At 39.5% G+C, this 17652-nt stretch overlaps 1 protein-coding gene across 9 annotated transcripts in view; it reads right to left on the reverse strand.

Annotated features, from left to right (window-relative positions):
• CARMIL1 (capping protein regulator and myosin 1 linker 1) overlaps positions 1-17652 on the reverse strand; it is a 354136-nt gene that overhangs the window by 57592 nt on the left and 278892 nt on the right. For all 9 annotated transcript variants that reach the window (XM_010338003.3, XM_010338002.3, XM_010338001.3 and 6 more), the window contains 3 exons: positions 15170-15345; positions 12146-12233; positions 8666-8815 (listed from right to left, as the gene is read on the reverse strand). In XM_010338003.3, coding sequence (XP_010336305.2) covers positions 8666-8815; positions 12146-12233; positions 15170-15345 — 414 coding nt within the window. The remainder of the gene's footprint in view (positions 1-8665; positions 8816-12145; positions 12234-15169; positions 15346-17652) is intronic.

The following is a 17652-nucleotide window of genomic DNA, read 5'->3' on the forward strand; positions in this document are numbered from 1 at the left end:
TAGCTATCACACCTGGCTGCTATGACAAAGCAGCAGTCACAGTACGAGGGGAGTTTTAGTCTGTTTCTCCTAAGCAACTTGCCGACAGCTTGGTGATCTATAATGTTCTCATTCACTGACCCTCATCGGTTTAAAGACAACTTTTTCATGCAAAGAATTATTTTCTACAGCTCCCAGATTAATCTGCTATCACTGATATTTATTGACGGCATTAGCTATACAGAAATCAGTAACACGTAACTCCTGTTCTTCTAAGAAGGATGCAAAGAAAAACCACACAGGTAATTATAATTCAAGGCCAGGAGAAGGGAAACCAACTGTACTGAGCAGTTTTGTGCCAGGCACTGCTCTAGATACTGGGATATGTGGTCGGCAGCACAAGGTCCCAGCCCGCCAGAAGCTTATACCTTCATGAGTAAGTAAGATAACACTTTCAGTCCTGGTAAGCGCTAAGATAATACAGGGTAATTTGAAAGGTGACTGGAAGGCTTCTTTGGCTCAGTGGATCAAGGGCAGCTTCTGAGAAACAAACATTGGAGCTGTGACCTAAACAATGAGAAGACGACCGCCATGGGACAAGCTGGTGGAGAACATTCCAAGCTGAAGGAACAACAGCTGAGATGGGAGCCTGGACACGCTCTAGGAAAAGCAAGAAAGCCACCAGTGGCTGGAGGGAAGTGAACAACGGAGAGACTAGAATCGGATGAGGAGACGGAGACAGAAGGTGGACCACGTAGGACCTTAAGCACCATAAGCCTTCTTCTGGGTACAACGGGACGCTACCTGAGGCTTTGACACCTTAGATGCTGATCTGATTTCCATTTAGAAAACTCCTCTGGATACTGAGTAGGGAACGGATTGACTGCAGAAGCAGCAGTGAAGTTAGGAGTGTGAGTTACAAGCCTGCTTCAACAGTCCAGGCAAGAATGAAACATGTCTTGGATGAGGGAGGGAAGACAGATTTGGACAGTGAAAGAACTAGAGAGACTGAGGCTGATGGGCAGAGTTGGAAACAAACGGGTTCAAATAGAAAGAAAGTCATCAAGTTGGATGGTGACGCCTTGGGGAGGGAAAGGGGGAACTCAATGATTCTATTTGGGACATACTATGTCTCAGACACTTTTTGAACAGCTAATTGGGGATGTCGAGTAGAAGTTAAATATATATACCTATAGCTGAAGGTCTATGGAGATAGGTACCATGCATGTGAAAAAAGAACAGGGCTGATGGAGCTGGAGAGGCAACCGTCACTTCAGGGAACAGTCTGGTGAGCACATCTGTACTGTAGCTTGACCTGGGCACGGCGGACTCCTTATTCAGACTTGTCTACTGAGCCCCAGAGCTACTCTTGGACATCTCAACCAGGGCCTTGTGAATATCTCAATCTCAATGAACAAAACAGAAGTCCCTACTGCTTCTGCAAAACCTAGCTCCTCTTACAGCGTCCTCACCTTTGGTGGCTGCTTGCTGCTAAAAAAAAAAAAAAAAAAACCACGCAAATAACAAACAAACCCTTAAGTGAGATCTACAGGGCTCTAAGGGATAAGGCTCATGCCTTCCTCGAGCCTCCCCATCTAACCCTCTCTCCTGCCCTTTATTTGTACTGCACCATAATACTATGCCAGCTCCTCAAACTGCACTGTTCTGTCTTCACTCCAGAGCTCTATATGTTCCTCTCCCTACTAAATTTACTTACTCATTTTCCTCCAGCGAACTTCTCTTTCTCATGCCGCCTCTCACTGTACCAGCAGCTTCTCAGGGCCTTGTACGTGCCAGGCATGATGCATAGACCCTTCCTCCAGGAAGCCTTCCTTGACAACACCCCTTCCCCACAGTGAGCTGGATACCACTTCTCTGTGCCTCTGCAGCAACCTGCCTACCTCTCTATCAGAGCAGTTTGCTAGCATGTCTAATTTTTCACTTTACACTGCTTTATAGTACTGTATAACTATTACTTTATACTACTGTATAACCACCTCAGTCTGAAAACGACCCAAGGCCCATACGTAACAGCAATATTTTTTTAAAATGAGTAAATCAAAGCAATGAAGGAAAAAAACGAAGCCAGAATTATAATACAACAAACATACTTATTCAGGCACTGCATGCTTTTTATAGGTCAAATGCACATTCAGTTCTGAGCCTCTCAACTGACAATACCAACGTGAGACACAGTCATGGCACAATCCATCGTGTCCATAAGACGGAAGGCAAACTACTCAGAATGTCTACTACTCTTGATAAAGACCTGCAGTCTCACCTGGAGAGAGCTGTAACAATTGCCCTTTAAGATAGAGCAGAGTGACAACAATAGTGGTAAGACAGTATGAAGAGCACTACGGTAACAGACTTCATACGGCTGTTTATTAAAGTGGCCCTAAATGAATATCAATGACATAAGCGCACTTCAGTAAACATGATTCCATGGGAGCCCAAAACAATGAAAAAAAACGATGAGCCTCTTAAGCAGAGACTCTCCAGGGTACCAAATCCTCTCCTCCTGCATCTCTGCTCAGGCCCTTTCTGGACCTGAACTGTGCAATGAAGAAAGAGTAAGATCAACGCATGAGCTGCTGTGAGCCTAATATTTCCAGAAGGTTGAAACACAGCAGGTAGACAGAGTCATTATAGATGAAAGTTTCTCAAATTTTTTGACATACAAATTTTTTTATTTGTAAGACACGTATGTTATATTACACCTCAGTATCCACATACATGTATGTATAACTCAAACAAACATTTGGTATGATGCTTATGGATACATTTTGTATAATATGATACTTAGAACACTTAATATGACACAAAGTATTTCATGCTTGGTTTTACGTCAGATCATTTTTCTTTTTTTTCAATCCTGGTTGCAACCATCATACTGATTTTCATGACTCACTAACACGTTGTGACCGAGGGTTTGAAAGAGGTAACCTGTACGAATTCAAGCCTTTCTTGATGACCTCATGTCAGTGGTAGACTCAGAGCTTCCAGCACCCAAGCAAATTACAGTGTGGGATTTACAGAGATGGTAGTTCTGTGATCCACCAAAACTAGCCTGCCCTTCTGCCTCTCAACGTAGCAAGCCTGGTAGGTGATACAATGGTTCTTTCACCTTCCATTCCCAGCAAGAAGCCAAGAATACCTGGTACACAATTAATGAACAATAAACATTTGTTGAAAAAAATGAATGGCCATCTATCATATTCTTTGCTCAAGGGATACTCTGATAGCTCACTGCTACATAAGACGTCAACACCAGTACAGCTGCCTCCTCTCCTGGGCTCTGTAGAGAGCCAGCAGCCAGCCACCTTCTTCCGATGTCTCTTTTACCCGAACTCCTAAGTAAACAAATCCTCTTTCAGGGCTTCCCATTGCCTTCCTCTTTAGACAGGTTCTCTCACATACATATGTACAGACAAGAGAGACATCCTTAGTAACTAAAAACACTGTTTTCTCCAATTTGAATATTGTTTAAGTCAGAAATTAAAAAGAAATCCTTTCATCCAGCAGGGATTTGATCTTTGATTCCAATCAGAAAACAGTGATAATTTGGAGGATTTTTGACTTAAGAGAAATGCTGTTGACCCAAAAGTCATCATGGTACATTGAAAAGCATGAGGTTTCTAAGGGAGGAAAAGTGAGTCAGTTTAGAGAAATTATCTCACTTACTGCTCGCTCTACTGTACTATACCCAGGAGTCATGAAACCTGTGGCTGCTTGTAAATGACTTAATTCATTTAGACTTCATTTAAACTTTTTTTCTTCTTAAGAGAAGTATAATCCTATGTTACAGACACACACACACACACACACACACACACACACACACACACACAGAGGTGGGGGGGAGAGAGAGAGAGAGAGAGAGAGAGAGAGAGAGACAGACAGAACTAATCAATGGAATGGTTTCTGTTTCATAAATCTACAGGTCACTAGAGGAATTTAATACAGTTCATGTTTAGTTTATGATTACAAAGTTAACTTTTATAATGATAATTACATGTCAAAATTGAGTTCCTTAAGACTCACCATTTTCAATTAACAAGTCAGACGCCCAATGTGGGTGCTGGTTTTCAAATACCCTGACTAGTCACAATTGGTTCAGGTTTCAAGTCTTTCTGTGGAGGAATTTACTCAGTATGTCCCATCTTCTCCCTTAGGAGTTTAGCACCTACTGGGAGCTTTAGGACTCCCAGTTCTAAACTCCTAAGGGAGTAGGAGCAGGGGGTGAAGGCTGTTCTGTCATCTCCAGAGCAAACCTGTAGGGTTCTTCTCTTTCTAGTAATGACTGCAGTGAGGGAGAAATCTCTCTGGGGTGGCCTGTGAGGTCAGGCAGCACTGCACCTTAGGCCCTGTTTTAATCCTCTAAAAAAGATGTATGGGTCAGATTTCTGGAAGCTCCCTGGATTAGGGCCTCTGATAGTGATATTCATGCCAGTTAAAAATTAAAAGATGTACTCTGGCTCTTGAGGCAGCAATGAACTCTTCAGGGATGGGACATGTGATCCTGGCATTTCGACAAAGGACTGCAACAATTATTATTACATTAGAACAGGATCTCCGAGGAAAGGAATAACGGTAACAACAAATAAAAAATTGTTACAAACTGAGAAACACACAGTGACCATTTTAGTTGGACTCAGAGAGTGTACTATAGTTTTTAAATTTAGAATTTGGAAATAAAGGGGTTTTAGTCAGTTGTTTTCTACTGGTTAAAAAGTTAACTGTCAGTTTTCAAAAGTCTTCTCAATAAGAAAAATATTACAGAATAAAATTACAAGAGAAAATTAACAATTATGACTTGAACAACCCTTTGCACATAATACTAGTGCAAACTATTTTAAATGAGAGATACTGACTCAACAGTCTGTGCCTGGCAACACGGTGAATAGACTAATAACTGTTGGTACTTAACAATGAGTCGATTTGTTTAAATTTCTTCTGAAAGATAGTATGTTGATCAAGTCAAATAGACTTTTGCTGAATTTTAGTCTGTATTAAAAAACTTAAAAAATATATATTGAAATTTGAAGTTGAATTTGTTAAGGAAAATAATTGCTATTTTATCATTGAAGACAGGATTCACAAAGATGCATTCTGTAATAATTCAAGCCTTTTACGATTCCTTTCCTAGGAAATAGCAATAAGGGGACACATTGCTCCTCTGCATGAATATCTTTTGATTTAAAACTGGTATGATGCTCGTTAAAATAATTGAAAGAATTATATACAATTAGTGAGCTAGTTATGCCTAAGGAGCAGACACTGGCTCTTCACCCACTTGGCATATTACTTAAATCCCAAACTTCTGCTATTTTTTTAAAGATGGCATACTATATACGGTGATAAACTAATCAATAGAACTAAAACTGCATCCTTCAATACCCAAGGACCAAAGAGACACCACAGTTCAAAGACACAGTTCCGAGTACTGATTTCCTAAAAGCACCCAACTGCAGAGCAACAGATGGTCGATGAACAATAAAGATTCTAAAGAAATACACGTTTCAGCACGACATATAAAGCATGTGGTATGAAATGATAAGCAGTATACAGGGAAGCTAATTAATCATTGTCACCAACAAAATAACACACAGAGAGGCACGGGAGGTCCCAGGTAAGCGGAAAGTGGGCGACTCCATTTCTAACAATTGTGTAACAACTGTGCACGGGAGATACTTGACACAACTGTTTCCAACAATGTTTAAAAACTACAGGCTTCCGTTATGATTATACGACACTACACGTTTGACGTGTGTTTCTGTTCACATGTTCATTTTATCTGGCACAAATAAGCACCTATTTTACAGAAATCAATGCAGTGTAACTAAATTGAATGCGAATTTTAATCCTGATTATAAGAAATACCACAGAAGTAATCCGTATACTCATTATAGCAGACTGGTTAAATGCATACTCTGGCAGCAAACCACCTGCCTTGGGTTAACCTTGGGTTACTTACTTTACTCTCCTTCAGTTTCCTCATGTATTAAACGGAAGATATTAATAAGACCTATTTATTCAGGTTGCTATGAAGATTGAACTGGTTAACAGTCATAAAGAGCTCAGAATAGTGCCTAGCACATCAGAGGTATTACATAAGTATTAAATACATGAATAAGAAGGCTTTTTAAACCATCGGATCTTCTGCCCTAGTGTTAAGGAGATGTCAGACTCTCTGGGGCAAAGAGAGCAGATACAGGCTGAAAAGCAAGCAGGTTATTTTAATAGTTTTTATTCTCTTCCTCCCCACTACATCCTACCACTGGAACTAGATTATCTCTTAGTTTCTTCTAGTTAAAAGACCACTTATCTTACTGAAAAAAAAAAAAAAAAATTCCCTTTTCTGACACTCTGAAAAGAACAGCCTTTTTCTTTAACTTTATAAAATTAAGTTTAATTAGAAGCTCAGTTATCCCCCAGTAGATAACAGGTCCCAAGAAATCACTCAACCATTCTCACTTTGCCTTCGCTTAGTCAAAGCAAATGTTTTAATGCTGCTAAGTGATGAATTTCTTTCAAAGAAGTCAATTGTATGGATTATTGTTTCCAACTGCAGGAAGGTCAACGTTAAAACTCAAATTAATATCAATTTCTACACCCAACAGGCCCTTACACCTCCTCCTCTAGTGCAATTATAACTGCTCATTTGTTTTTTGATGAAGAGCTCAGTCTTGTGTTTCTCTGTTGCTCCCTCAATGCTCAGGGTCCTGCTCCTCACCGCAGGCCTCAACGCGTGTTCGTCCCAGGAATGGCCCTCCCTGCTTACCTCTCGGCCCTTTAACCCAGGTGAAGTCTACTCTCCCAACTTGGCTTGTCCTGAGAGTTGCATTCAAAGAGATCTCCATCTACTCCTTCCTCTTTAAACATCATGGCAACATGAATTTTTTTCGTAATGGAAGCTGCCTCATGGGGGCTGTGCCTGCTACAGGGCTGTTCCTTAGGTTCTCATGGTAGTCTTCCAACTGCATTTTGTTAAATTATCCCTTTCCCCCACCCTCATCTCACTCACTTAAAAAACAAAACAAAACAGAAAACCACCTTTTTCTTCCTTCCACAAAACTAAACCAAATCAATCAAACAAACAAAAAATCTTACTTCCAAACAAAGTTTACACAATTTAAAACCACATTTCCTCATTCCAAACCACATCATCTATAAACCTGATACAACACATTTCACTAGCTTGTGTTTCCTTTTCCAATTTACACGTGACCAAATAAATCTGGCAGGAAATGTGATATGTGGAGTGAATTTCAAATTTTTAATTCAAATCTATTTCCTATTATTCATTTTCTTTTAGGGCTAGGTTAAGGGCTTTTCAGAAAAAATTATGCTATGATGACACGGTGCTTTTAGGGCTAGTGTAAGAGCTTTCCAGAACAATTATCCTATAACATAGTATCCAACTTCTAATGCCTCAAAATGCAAACCAACAAACTACTTATGAAATACAAATTTTACAACCAGCTGGACAAACAAGTTTTTAAAAACTGGACAATTTCCTCCACACATTAAATTACATGTGCAGATTTATATAATTATACAGAAAATTATTTTTCAGCTTTATTTAGTATTATTAGAATGTTGTTTGAAATCTTGGATTATACATTAGGCTTTCTTTGCTGTTCTCCTTGTACAGGACAGGACTTTCCATGGAGAACACTCAAATATTTTATTCACAGACTTTAAAACATGGTAACAGTGGCTTATAAATAAGTAAACTTCTTGACATACTCCAGGCTAGAAAAGTAATATTGGCCATATCAGATCCTTGGTTTTCAAAGTTAAAACAACTACTATTCCTTAACAATGGCTTCATCTAAAAATTATTAAAATTAAAAGCGAAATGTAGAAACATTTGGACATATAGGTAACCAAAACTTAGTCTTACCACCACCCTCTCGGATGATAAGGAATTACTAAGAAGTAAACATTTCAGTAAAACATAAACGTATTGAACACAGAGGGTGACACACGCGCATACAGTTGTTTCATGGTAAAGTGAGAACTAGATATGCTGATGAGTATAAATTTTAAAATAATAGAATTCAGAAAATATTTTCCTCACAGTGAAAAGGTATTAACAACCTAAATAGTCTAGTTATAGGGCCAGATGGACAAGCTATGTCGAAGTTAGAAAATGGGTAAGAAATTGAGGCCTACAGTTAGGTAAACATTACAGTGTGCATCCCATCTTCTACAGTACATCCAATCAGATTAGTGAAACAGAATCTCATCTAAACAGAAGCCCAAATTTAAGGGTTTGTCAAAAAATTGTGTAACAAAAGAAAATTGATAAGACCACGAAAGAGTCACCATATATATATATATTTTTGATTTGAAAAAGTCTTTCCCCACATTTTTAATGGCTTATTTATAATTTTATTTGAAGATATTTTCCTGTCACAAAAATGTTTAAGAGTTACTTAACCTATTTCTCCTAATTAAGAATTTCCCTACTGTGGCTACCGGGTCTTAGAATGGGGCTGAAGCTTCAGCTTTCTCCATTTCACTAGCAGCCTCTTCAGGATGTTTCTGAAAGAATTGTTTGGGCGCGGAAAGAGTGTTTTGTTTAGTCTGATTTCAAAAGGTGAGATCTGTTTATTTTTTAAAACAATGGCACAGGCCAGTGAACACGGTAGTGGTGACATCAGAGGATGTGTCTTACCATACAGGTATCCAGATCTTCCAAACGCTCTATCTCTGTTAGCTCCTCCACTGTGATGATGGAGCGTTTAACTGGCTTCTCCTCAGCCAGCTCGATCTCTAAGGATTCTTGCTGAGGAACGGTCTTGCCACGTCTGCTGAAATGGTCAGCCTAGAAGGTCGAGACGTGCACAAGGAGAAATTGAAGCAGAGACAGGGAGTGCTGGCTACCTGAATTCCTGCAGACGTCTTCCACAAGATGGCGCAGTGGAGCACAACGCTGGGGAGTGCTAAGAACAATTCTTAATGTATTCAAAGTACAGTAACTTCTTTTATTATCTTTCTTTGGAGGACAGAGTGTCTTAAGCAATAAATTATAAATCTCTTTTGGTAAATAAAGAGACAACTTGGTAGTGTTCTTTTTATTAATTTTATTTGATATTTCCTCTGAAGAAATTTCCTTCTACATATGGTACTTAAAAAGTATCTGAGAGTAATAAGTAAAACAATTCCAACTTTCATTATTTATTATTATTATTATTATTTTTTTTTTTGAGACACAGTCTTGCTCTGTTGCCCAGGTTGGAGTGCAGTGGTGTGATCTCGGCTGACTGCAACCTCCACCTCCCGGGTTCAAGCGATTCTCCTGCCTCAGCCTCCTGAGTAGCTGGGACTACAGGCGCATGCCACCATAATTTTTTTGTATTTTTAGTAGAGACAGGGTTTCACCGTGCTCGCCAGGATGGTCTTGATCTCCTGACCTCGCAATCCGCCCACCTCGGCCTCCCAGATTGCTGGGATTACAGGTATGAGCCACTGCGCCTATCCTTTCATTATTCTTAAAGGTCTGAAAGGAAGGATATTACTGGCAAAATTTTAATTACTGCTAGATTCCACTGTTTTCATATAATGAACACCTTATTTGATATGCTTTCTTAATTTCCAGTGTTATACTTGAGGTAAACATAAAATTAAATAGTAAAAGGTAGAATAAGCTTGGCTGAAATTAATAAACTTCAGTGCTTAGCTGATCTGACACCAGGAACTTAGATTTAATTCTTCTGAAACAATGAGAACCAGTTGGCAAGTCCATGAAAACTTTGAGAACACTGACAAACTTACGCTGGAGAAAATGGTATCTGAAAGTCATTGAAAACAAAGTTTCATATTGAAGACAGTAGTTCCTTCATATGGCACTTAATCTCTTTCCTTATAATCTAAATCAGCACTATTAATGTTACAATGAAGCTCAAACCAAAAGTGCATTCAGCAAATTTTTTTCTCATTTAAAAAATAATCAATACTTTCTAAGTTCTTTAAGAAAGAACAAAACAAAAAAGTGAAAAATGCAAACTTTCAGTGTAGTGCTCACATGCAGATTTCTGTTAGTACCGTATCTAGTATTTGTGCCGCAAGTAAGCATTTTAAGGCCATTCCTGGAGCTATGGGTTATCAGTAAACTGTTTCTAAAAAGTTTATTTTATTTTATTATTATTATTTTTTCTTTTTGTAAAGATGGGGTTTCACCATGTTGGTCAGGCTGGTCTTGAACTCCCAACCTCAGGTGATCCACCCACTTTGGCCTCCAAAGTGCTTGGATTACAGGCATAAGCCACCATGCCCGGCCAAAACAGTTTATTTTAAAAGAATGCTCTAGGCCAGGCGCTGTGGCTCACACCTGTAATCCCAGCACTTTGGGAGGCCAAGGCAGGCAGATCACTTGAGGTCAGGAGTTTGAGACCAGCCTAGCCAACGTGCATGGTAAAACCCCACCTCTACTAAAAATACAAAAATTAGCTGAGCATGGTGGCACACACCTGTAGTCCCAGTTACTTGGGAGGCTGAGGCGGAAGAATCACTTGAACCTGGGAGGTGGAGGTTGCAGACAGCTGAGATTGTGCCACTGCACTCTGGCCTGGGTGACAGAGCAAGACTCCATCTCTAAACAAATAAATAGGTGGATGCTCTATTGCTTTTGTTTGGACTTATTTAGAAAAAGAAAAGGCTCAGTTAAGAATTCTAAATAATAATGCAGCTCTTCACTGTGCCAGGAAATAGAGAACAGTGTTTCTTACATTCAATGTGGTGATAAACTGGTTTTTCTTATTTCCAATTTAGCACAAACCAATATACTGTTAAAATACTGTAAAAAAGAAAAATGGGAAAAATGACATGTGTTTGGATACTGTGGCCATGTCAAACTGCTCAAGAAGCTACTGAACGCTTCCTCTGGGGAAGTGTCCCTTAGTGGGCCACCTCAGGTCCACAGGCAGCGTTTGAGAAGTGCTGCCAGAGATGTCTGTCTTGTCTTTCAGATTTTAGAAGACAGTCTTACACATTTTTCTCCAGCGAATTTTTCAAAACGCGTATTCTGTCTGCTTCATGTTGAAGCTGTTCCTGTTCCTCTCATTCCAGGATTCTCTAGTGTGACCCAACAATTCAACGCCATAAAACTGGTATCTCCTTCCCACACAGTTAAGAAAACATTGAAGAATTTTTTTTTTTTTTAAGACAGAAGCCAGGCGTGGTGGCTTGTGGCTGTAATCCCACCACTTTGGGAGGCCCAGGCAGGCGGACCTACCTGAGCTCAGGAGTTTGAGACCAGCCTGGGCAATATGGTCAAACCCTTTCCCTATTAAGATACAAAAAATTAGCCGGGCATAGCAGTGTGCACCTGTAGTCCCAGCTACTCGGGAGGTTGAGGCAGGAGAATTGCTTTAACTCGGGAGGCGGAGGTTGCAGTGAGCCGAGATCGCGCCATTGCACTCCGGCCTGAGCGACAGAACTTACTTTCTTGCAGGAAACACTGTCATAACTTTCCTACACTGCATCATATTGAGACGTAAAATATAACGTTACAAAAGCTTCATCTGTGTCTCAAAGGACTTCCTGAAGTTTGTGAAACACTGAGTTTCTGATACACTTTTTCATAAGCACTGATATTGGGAGGTAAAGTCCCCTACCTTGATGCAGAACCAGTCTCTAGATGAAGGAAATATTTTTTCACCTTGGTTATATCCAAGGCACCTGTTGGGCAGTCAGCAACTATCCATCACTAAATTATGCCCATTTTATTCTTGCACTTTCTTTGGAATTCAAATATTTTTATTTTCTCCCTTGTTTTTAGAATAGTCCATTATCAAATAATCATATCAGAGAGCAACAAAATGAGCAACGATAATTAAAATGTGAACTTCACACCTCAGTCTCAACATCTCTTCCCGAAACTTTTGACCTTTATTATAAATGAACAATAAGATTTCTGGAAACAATCACTTCTCTTTCCCCTGCCATTCCCTCCCTCATTCTGGAGCAAGTTTTAACATGCTCCAGAACGGCTAGAAGCAACATAGAAGGGAAAGGAGGAAAATCAAGATCACAAACCATAAAGCTGTAATGGTGTGAAATGTACAAAACAAATGACATCCCCACACTGGAAGCCATCCTGCGTCACAGCAGAGATGAAACAGGAGGTCCTGCTTGGGATGTGCACAGCACTCACCAGTTTATGATGGCAATGTGAGAGTGCATCCAGGATTTCGTCCACAATTCGATCAGACAGGAAGGAGGCCACTGTCAACTTTACTTCACTATGTGAAAATCAAAAGGACAGAGGAGCATTTTAATTTGTGCGAGGGGAGAAAGAAATCATTCACCCTTGCTGCTATACTGATAAGGTCAACTGTGATCCCACTTCTGTCTTTGAAAGCGGAATGTAAGAATGTGTGAACAGGACTAAGGATTTCCAAAAATAAACCTTAAACACTGCCATAAACACACAAGTAATAGACTTTCTTTACCAATTTCAACCTGGCTCTGCAATTTCAAAACTCCAGATTTAATGGTGGAAATGAAAAACATCTGGATAAAGACGAAGTTAATGGGAACCATATGTCCCATGTGGTCAGGAACAATTCACCCATTGACATAAAGGAAAACAAACCAGGGCTGGAGTGAATTAAAACAAACCTAGTCTGGTTGTTAAGTCTTAATTACTGCTTTTCGTATGCATATCACCCACCCTTTTAACAAGCTTTTCACCAATCAAACGATACCATACCTGCTTCTGCTTTGACTGGCCATGCTACTCTGAATATTACAAAATCACCTACCCTTATCTTTTATGAAGAGAGGTCACTAAAATTTTCAGTTCTAGTGCCTGTTGCCAGACCTCAGAAAGTTGTCCACACAGCAGAAAGTGGTTTGTTGTTTTTACTAATAAACAGACTCAGCCACTAAGGTTCTGTCAGATGGCTGGTATTTTTGTTTGCATTTTAGCAATCTGGGGTATTTCCCAAGAATTCAACTTCCATGTGTGTTCTCAGTCTGAATATCTTAATGCAGATATGTACAAATGTACATTCAGTACAAGACATTTAAATATGTGAGAGAAATACTTACCTGGATTCCAATACTGTCTCAGAAGCTAACGATGAAAATGTATTTGTGTAACATGGAAAAAATCTTGCCAACCTCAACACAATAATTTTCATGGAGATTTCTCTGCCCAGGGAGATTTCTGAATAGAAGTACTTACTATTCTTTTGCTTACAGTAAAAATTATCATGGGCTAAAGATCAAAATACATTTCTTTAAATTCTGCCCCTGAAACAAGGAATTACTAGCTATTTGCTTTTTCTGATACTTCACTATTCTCCAGAGGTATCTACTGATAAGACTCACCCAAGTCTCATATTAAAATACAGGTCCTACCCCAAACTTTCAGAGTCACCCGAAATTTAACTACTTTCTCTGCTTCTCTTTAGGCATGCTTGGAAATTACACTTCCTCATAAAACTATAGGTTCCATAGTTTGTCTTTCTCTCCTTTCTGAAAGTGGGGAGAAGTGGTTTATCTATTTCAAATTGTAGCCACAAAAAGGATAGCATCTACTTTCTAATATATCTCAGGATCATTCTATTATGTTGCTATTGAATACTATACTTCCTTACTGATTAAGCTTCCAGTTTGCAAAACTTTTAGAGGAAAAGAGTCAACTTAACCTGCTCATGCAAACATGGATATTGTAAGAAGGTATGCATACATTTCACTCTATCAGTGTTCAGTATAATGCACTGTAAGAGGAGTTAATGGACATAAAATGGATTCGTTGATGTGTGTTCTATACTGCTCAGCTTTCAGAATTTGCCCATTTTCAAAGGAAGTGATCCTGACAGAATTTGATACTCAAGCAAAGCTATCAGAATATGATCTATTAGTGGCTGAAACCATTATTATGAATTAGTGACCAATACACTACTATTATTTTTTAAATAAAATTAAATACAAATTTTATTAAGGATTTCAAGTTACATACTTTGAATTTCTAGAATGGAATGGAATCATTATTTTCTTCTTAATATTTAGGCATCTCTGACAAAAAATTCTGAAACCACAAGTTATAAGAATATGTAAGCACACCTAGTTAAGGGCCAGAGTTCATAAAGTCACTAATCTGTGGGGTCCCATAGACCCTCTAGAAGTCTTTTTTAAAATTCCTCAAGTCCTTCCAATTGTCTTACAGGTCAGCTGAGTAGGAATTAGGGGCTTAGTAAAATAAATTAAAAACCAACCAACCAACCAACCAAACCCCAAAGAACCAGACCTGAGATTATTCAGTTACTGCAGCATTTCTAAACTCTTAAAGTTCTATCCTCTGGATTTAAAGTCATAAGCCTTTGATATCTAGCTAATGACAATACAGTCTGGGGTTTATTTTGTTTCTGACTCATTTTTCTCATGGACTGTCATTTAGCTACATCACCGTGTGTTAGCATCACCCCCAGCTCTACAGACAGGAGCTATTATTTCTGCTACATCTAAATCTTTATCAATATTCAAAAACGGTTAAAAGGGAAAATTTAGAAATGTTTCTGAACTTAAGTTTTTAGTTATCTGAAATACTATGAGAATTAGCTGAGCTATAATGTAATTCTGGTGATGGACCAAGGGTCTCTATGTAAAAATTCAGAAAAGTCTATCAGTAATCACAGCTTTTGAATATTTATATCTTGTCATATTTTTCAAACTTTTCCAAACAGAAATCTATGTAAATACTGCAAAGACACCATCAATACACAGAACCACCAACAAAACCCAGAAGGAAAATACGGTAAGGTCAAGGTGGGCCTCTGCCTAGTCATAGGCTGTGCATTTGTTCAGTGCATAGTGGTAAAAAGCAGACTGATCTCAGTCTTCAAGCTAGTGATGTATAAAGGTGACAGATAAACTTTAGAAACAGAAAACAGGGATTACAAACATGGACCCCCTCTTAAATATAAAACCCTTAAACAGAGCACATAATTCTATGTCCTTAAGTAATGCAGGCATATACGTGATCACCTTACTTTGGAAATGTCTAAAACCTATGCATTTATGCACAGTTCTATTTATACATAGTTCCTGCCTATTTAACATGCCTAAACACATTATATATGGATACAGCCAACAATAACCCTCTTTACAGCTGCTTCAACTACATTCACAGAAACTGCAGCTCCTAGGTTTATTAACTTTATAAACCTACCTAATTTTGTTAAGGATATCAATTCCGGACTGCTCCAACAGGACATTTTTAACAAAGGTACGTGGAATCGAAATCTTTTCGGTGCTGGCATGAATCAAGTCTTGCCGAATGTGGGCTTTTTTCATCACATTGGGACAAAGATTCTCAGCAGCATCAACCATGGACTCAAGCAACGCCTGCAATGCAGCACAAGGGAAGGGGAGAGATGAAGAGACTGCAGCAGAGGCGCCGCCATAAAACTGAACGGTGGTTACACACAACACGGAGCCCTCAGAGAGCAGGGGCTGAACGGTGGTTACACATGACACGGAGACCTCGGAGAGCAGGGACTGAACGGTGGTTACACACGACACGGAGCCCTCAGAGAGCAGGGGCTGAACGGTGATTACCAACGACACGGAGCCCTCAGAGAGCAGGGGCTGAACGGTGGTTATATACGACATGGAGCCCTCAGAGAGCAGGGGCACAGTGGATTCCCAGAGCGCAGCCAAGAATTCTGAGCTGTCCCGGCGTGACTTGCGACTGCGGGATGATCATTGCTCTCTGGTAATCACTTTAAATCAGACACTTGGCAGACCTAGGCAAGCTTCACGCTGGCATCTGAAGTGCTATGGTGTGGCAGCTGTACTTAACACCACGCCAGTAATCAGAAGATTAAAAATTACAAATATCAAGCCTTTATACACCCACTTACCACAAAAAATTGTTTTCCCTGGTACTAGAAAATAAAGTCACAGATATCCCTAGAAAATCGATTTGAAGGCTTTTGAGATTTTGCAGATCACAGAAACCCCAAATTAGGGTGAACCATTCAATTGCTCTATCAAAGTGGCCGTAGCAAAAAAATCACAGAAACGACTGCCAACTTTACTCTTTTAAAAGAAACACTTTAGTGTTAGGTACGATATTAATTATTATGACCACAATAAACAACATGAAAAATAACAGAAACATTAACAGCACTTTAGAGACTGCATTAATAATACCAGTCAAAACACACTCATACAGCACTTGAGAGTTTGAAACATGTTTCTGCACATTTTATCCTTCCAACACCTGTGAAGACGGGCAGGGCAGCTGTTTACGGGATCACCACTGAAGAACTGAGCTCAGGGAAGTTAAATGATTTGTCTGAGACGGGTGACGTGGCTGGAAAGTGTGGAAAGGGCATCAGCGTTAGTGTCAGACCTAAATTTGAAATCTAGCTGAGTGACAATGGACAAAGTCACTGATCTCTCCATTTTACTTTCCTTGCCCAAAAATGACAATAAAAAAGTTCTCGCCTCATAGGATTACTGAGGATAAAAAAGATTACATCTGTTTGTAACGTGTTCCGAAGAGTGTCTAGCACACAGTAAAAGCTCAGTATATTGCAAGTATGAAAAGCTCACTATATCACAGACATTATTATTAATCTGATTTCAAAGACTGTTCTTAATAAGAAATCCAGTTTTTGAAAGTGAAGTTCCAATCCTATTAATGGTCCAGGGTAAACAAAACAATGAAGCACTATTATCGATAAACTAGTACAGTGGTCTGTCTGCTCACATATGAAAATGCAAAGCACTACCCTGCCAGTAAAATTTCTCATCGCACTGCAGGACAAGCAGTAGAGTAGCAGGCTGTTCGTAAGGATCATGTGGAAAACCAGGAGGGAGGCAGCCCTCTGAGAAGTTTCCAAAAGCCTTTCCTATTTTGACAGTGCTCTGTCCCCGTTATAATTCTGGTGGAATAATCACCGAATTAGTGTATCTTCCAAGAAAGCTCCTATACCAACCAACTGCAAGAGATACAAATAAGTCAGTTTAAGGCAAACTAGTTTCCTCTTTGACACTGAAATAAGCATATTTTCTTCTAGATGGAATAATAGTCTGGCACTCCTGATACGAACAACTTCAGGTATCAATACTCTTGTTTTAATTCTGTCACGTCCTTCAACATAGCAGTTACTTTCTGAAAGCTCCCCCTGCGTGACACTGCTAATTCAGTCCGAATGAACTCCAAACCTAAAGAAAAGAGGCCTGGCTTCCCATGTCAACTCTGGCATGAAATTTTTGTGGAATGGTACATGAGACGTGTTCAGTGAATAATCTTTGCAGATCTCTGCAGTCTGATCTGTAAAATTATTTAAAGTCTCTTTCTGCTCCATGATCACATAACTTTGACCCTATAAAAAGGAATTGGAGCCTGCCTCAGGCATTCAATTAATTCAATAAATATTTTGCAGTCAGCTCCTTACTACCACCACTATCCCAACAGCACAATTCAGCACTGTAAAAGTAACTTCGCCCAGGATTTCCTTTGATCTATATAGCAACTCTGTAGGTGAAGGGAGACTTTAGATGAGGGCACTGGGGGCTCACAGGAGATAAGTGACTTGTTTGAGGTCACTCAGCTGGTCACTGGAGTTGGTGAGATGGGGACTCACGTTTTCTATTTCCTACTCTTGCCTCCTATTCTATCCATCCTCATCTAATGGCCCC

The sequence above is a fragment of the Saimiri boliviensis genome, chromosome 4, assembly GCF_048565385.1.
Source record: "Saimiri boliviensis isolate mSaiBol1 chromosome 4, mSaiBol1.pri, whole genome shotgun sequence".
Lineage (NCBI taxonomy): Eukaryota > Metazoa > Chordata > Mammalia > Primates > Cebidae > Saimiri > Saimiri boliviensis.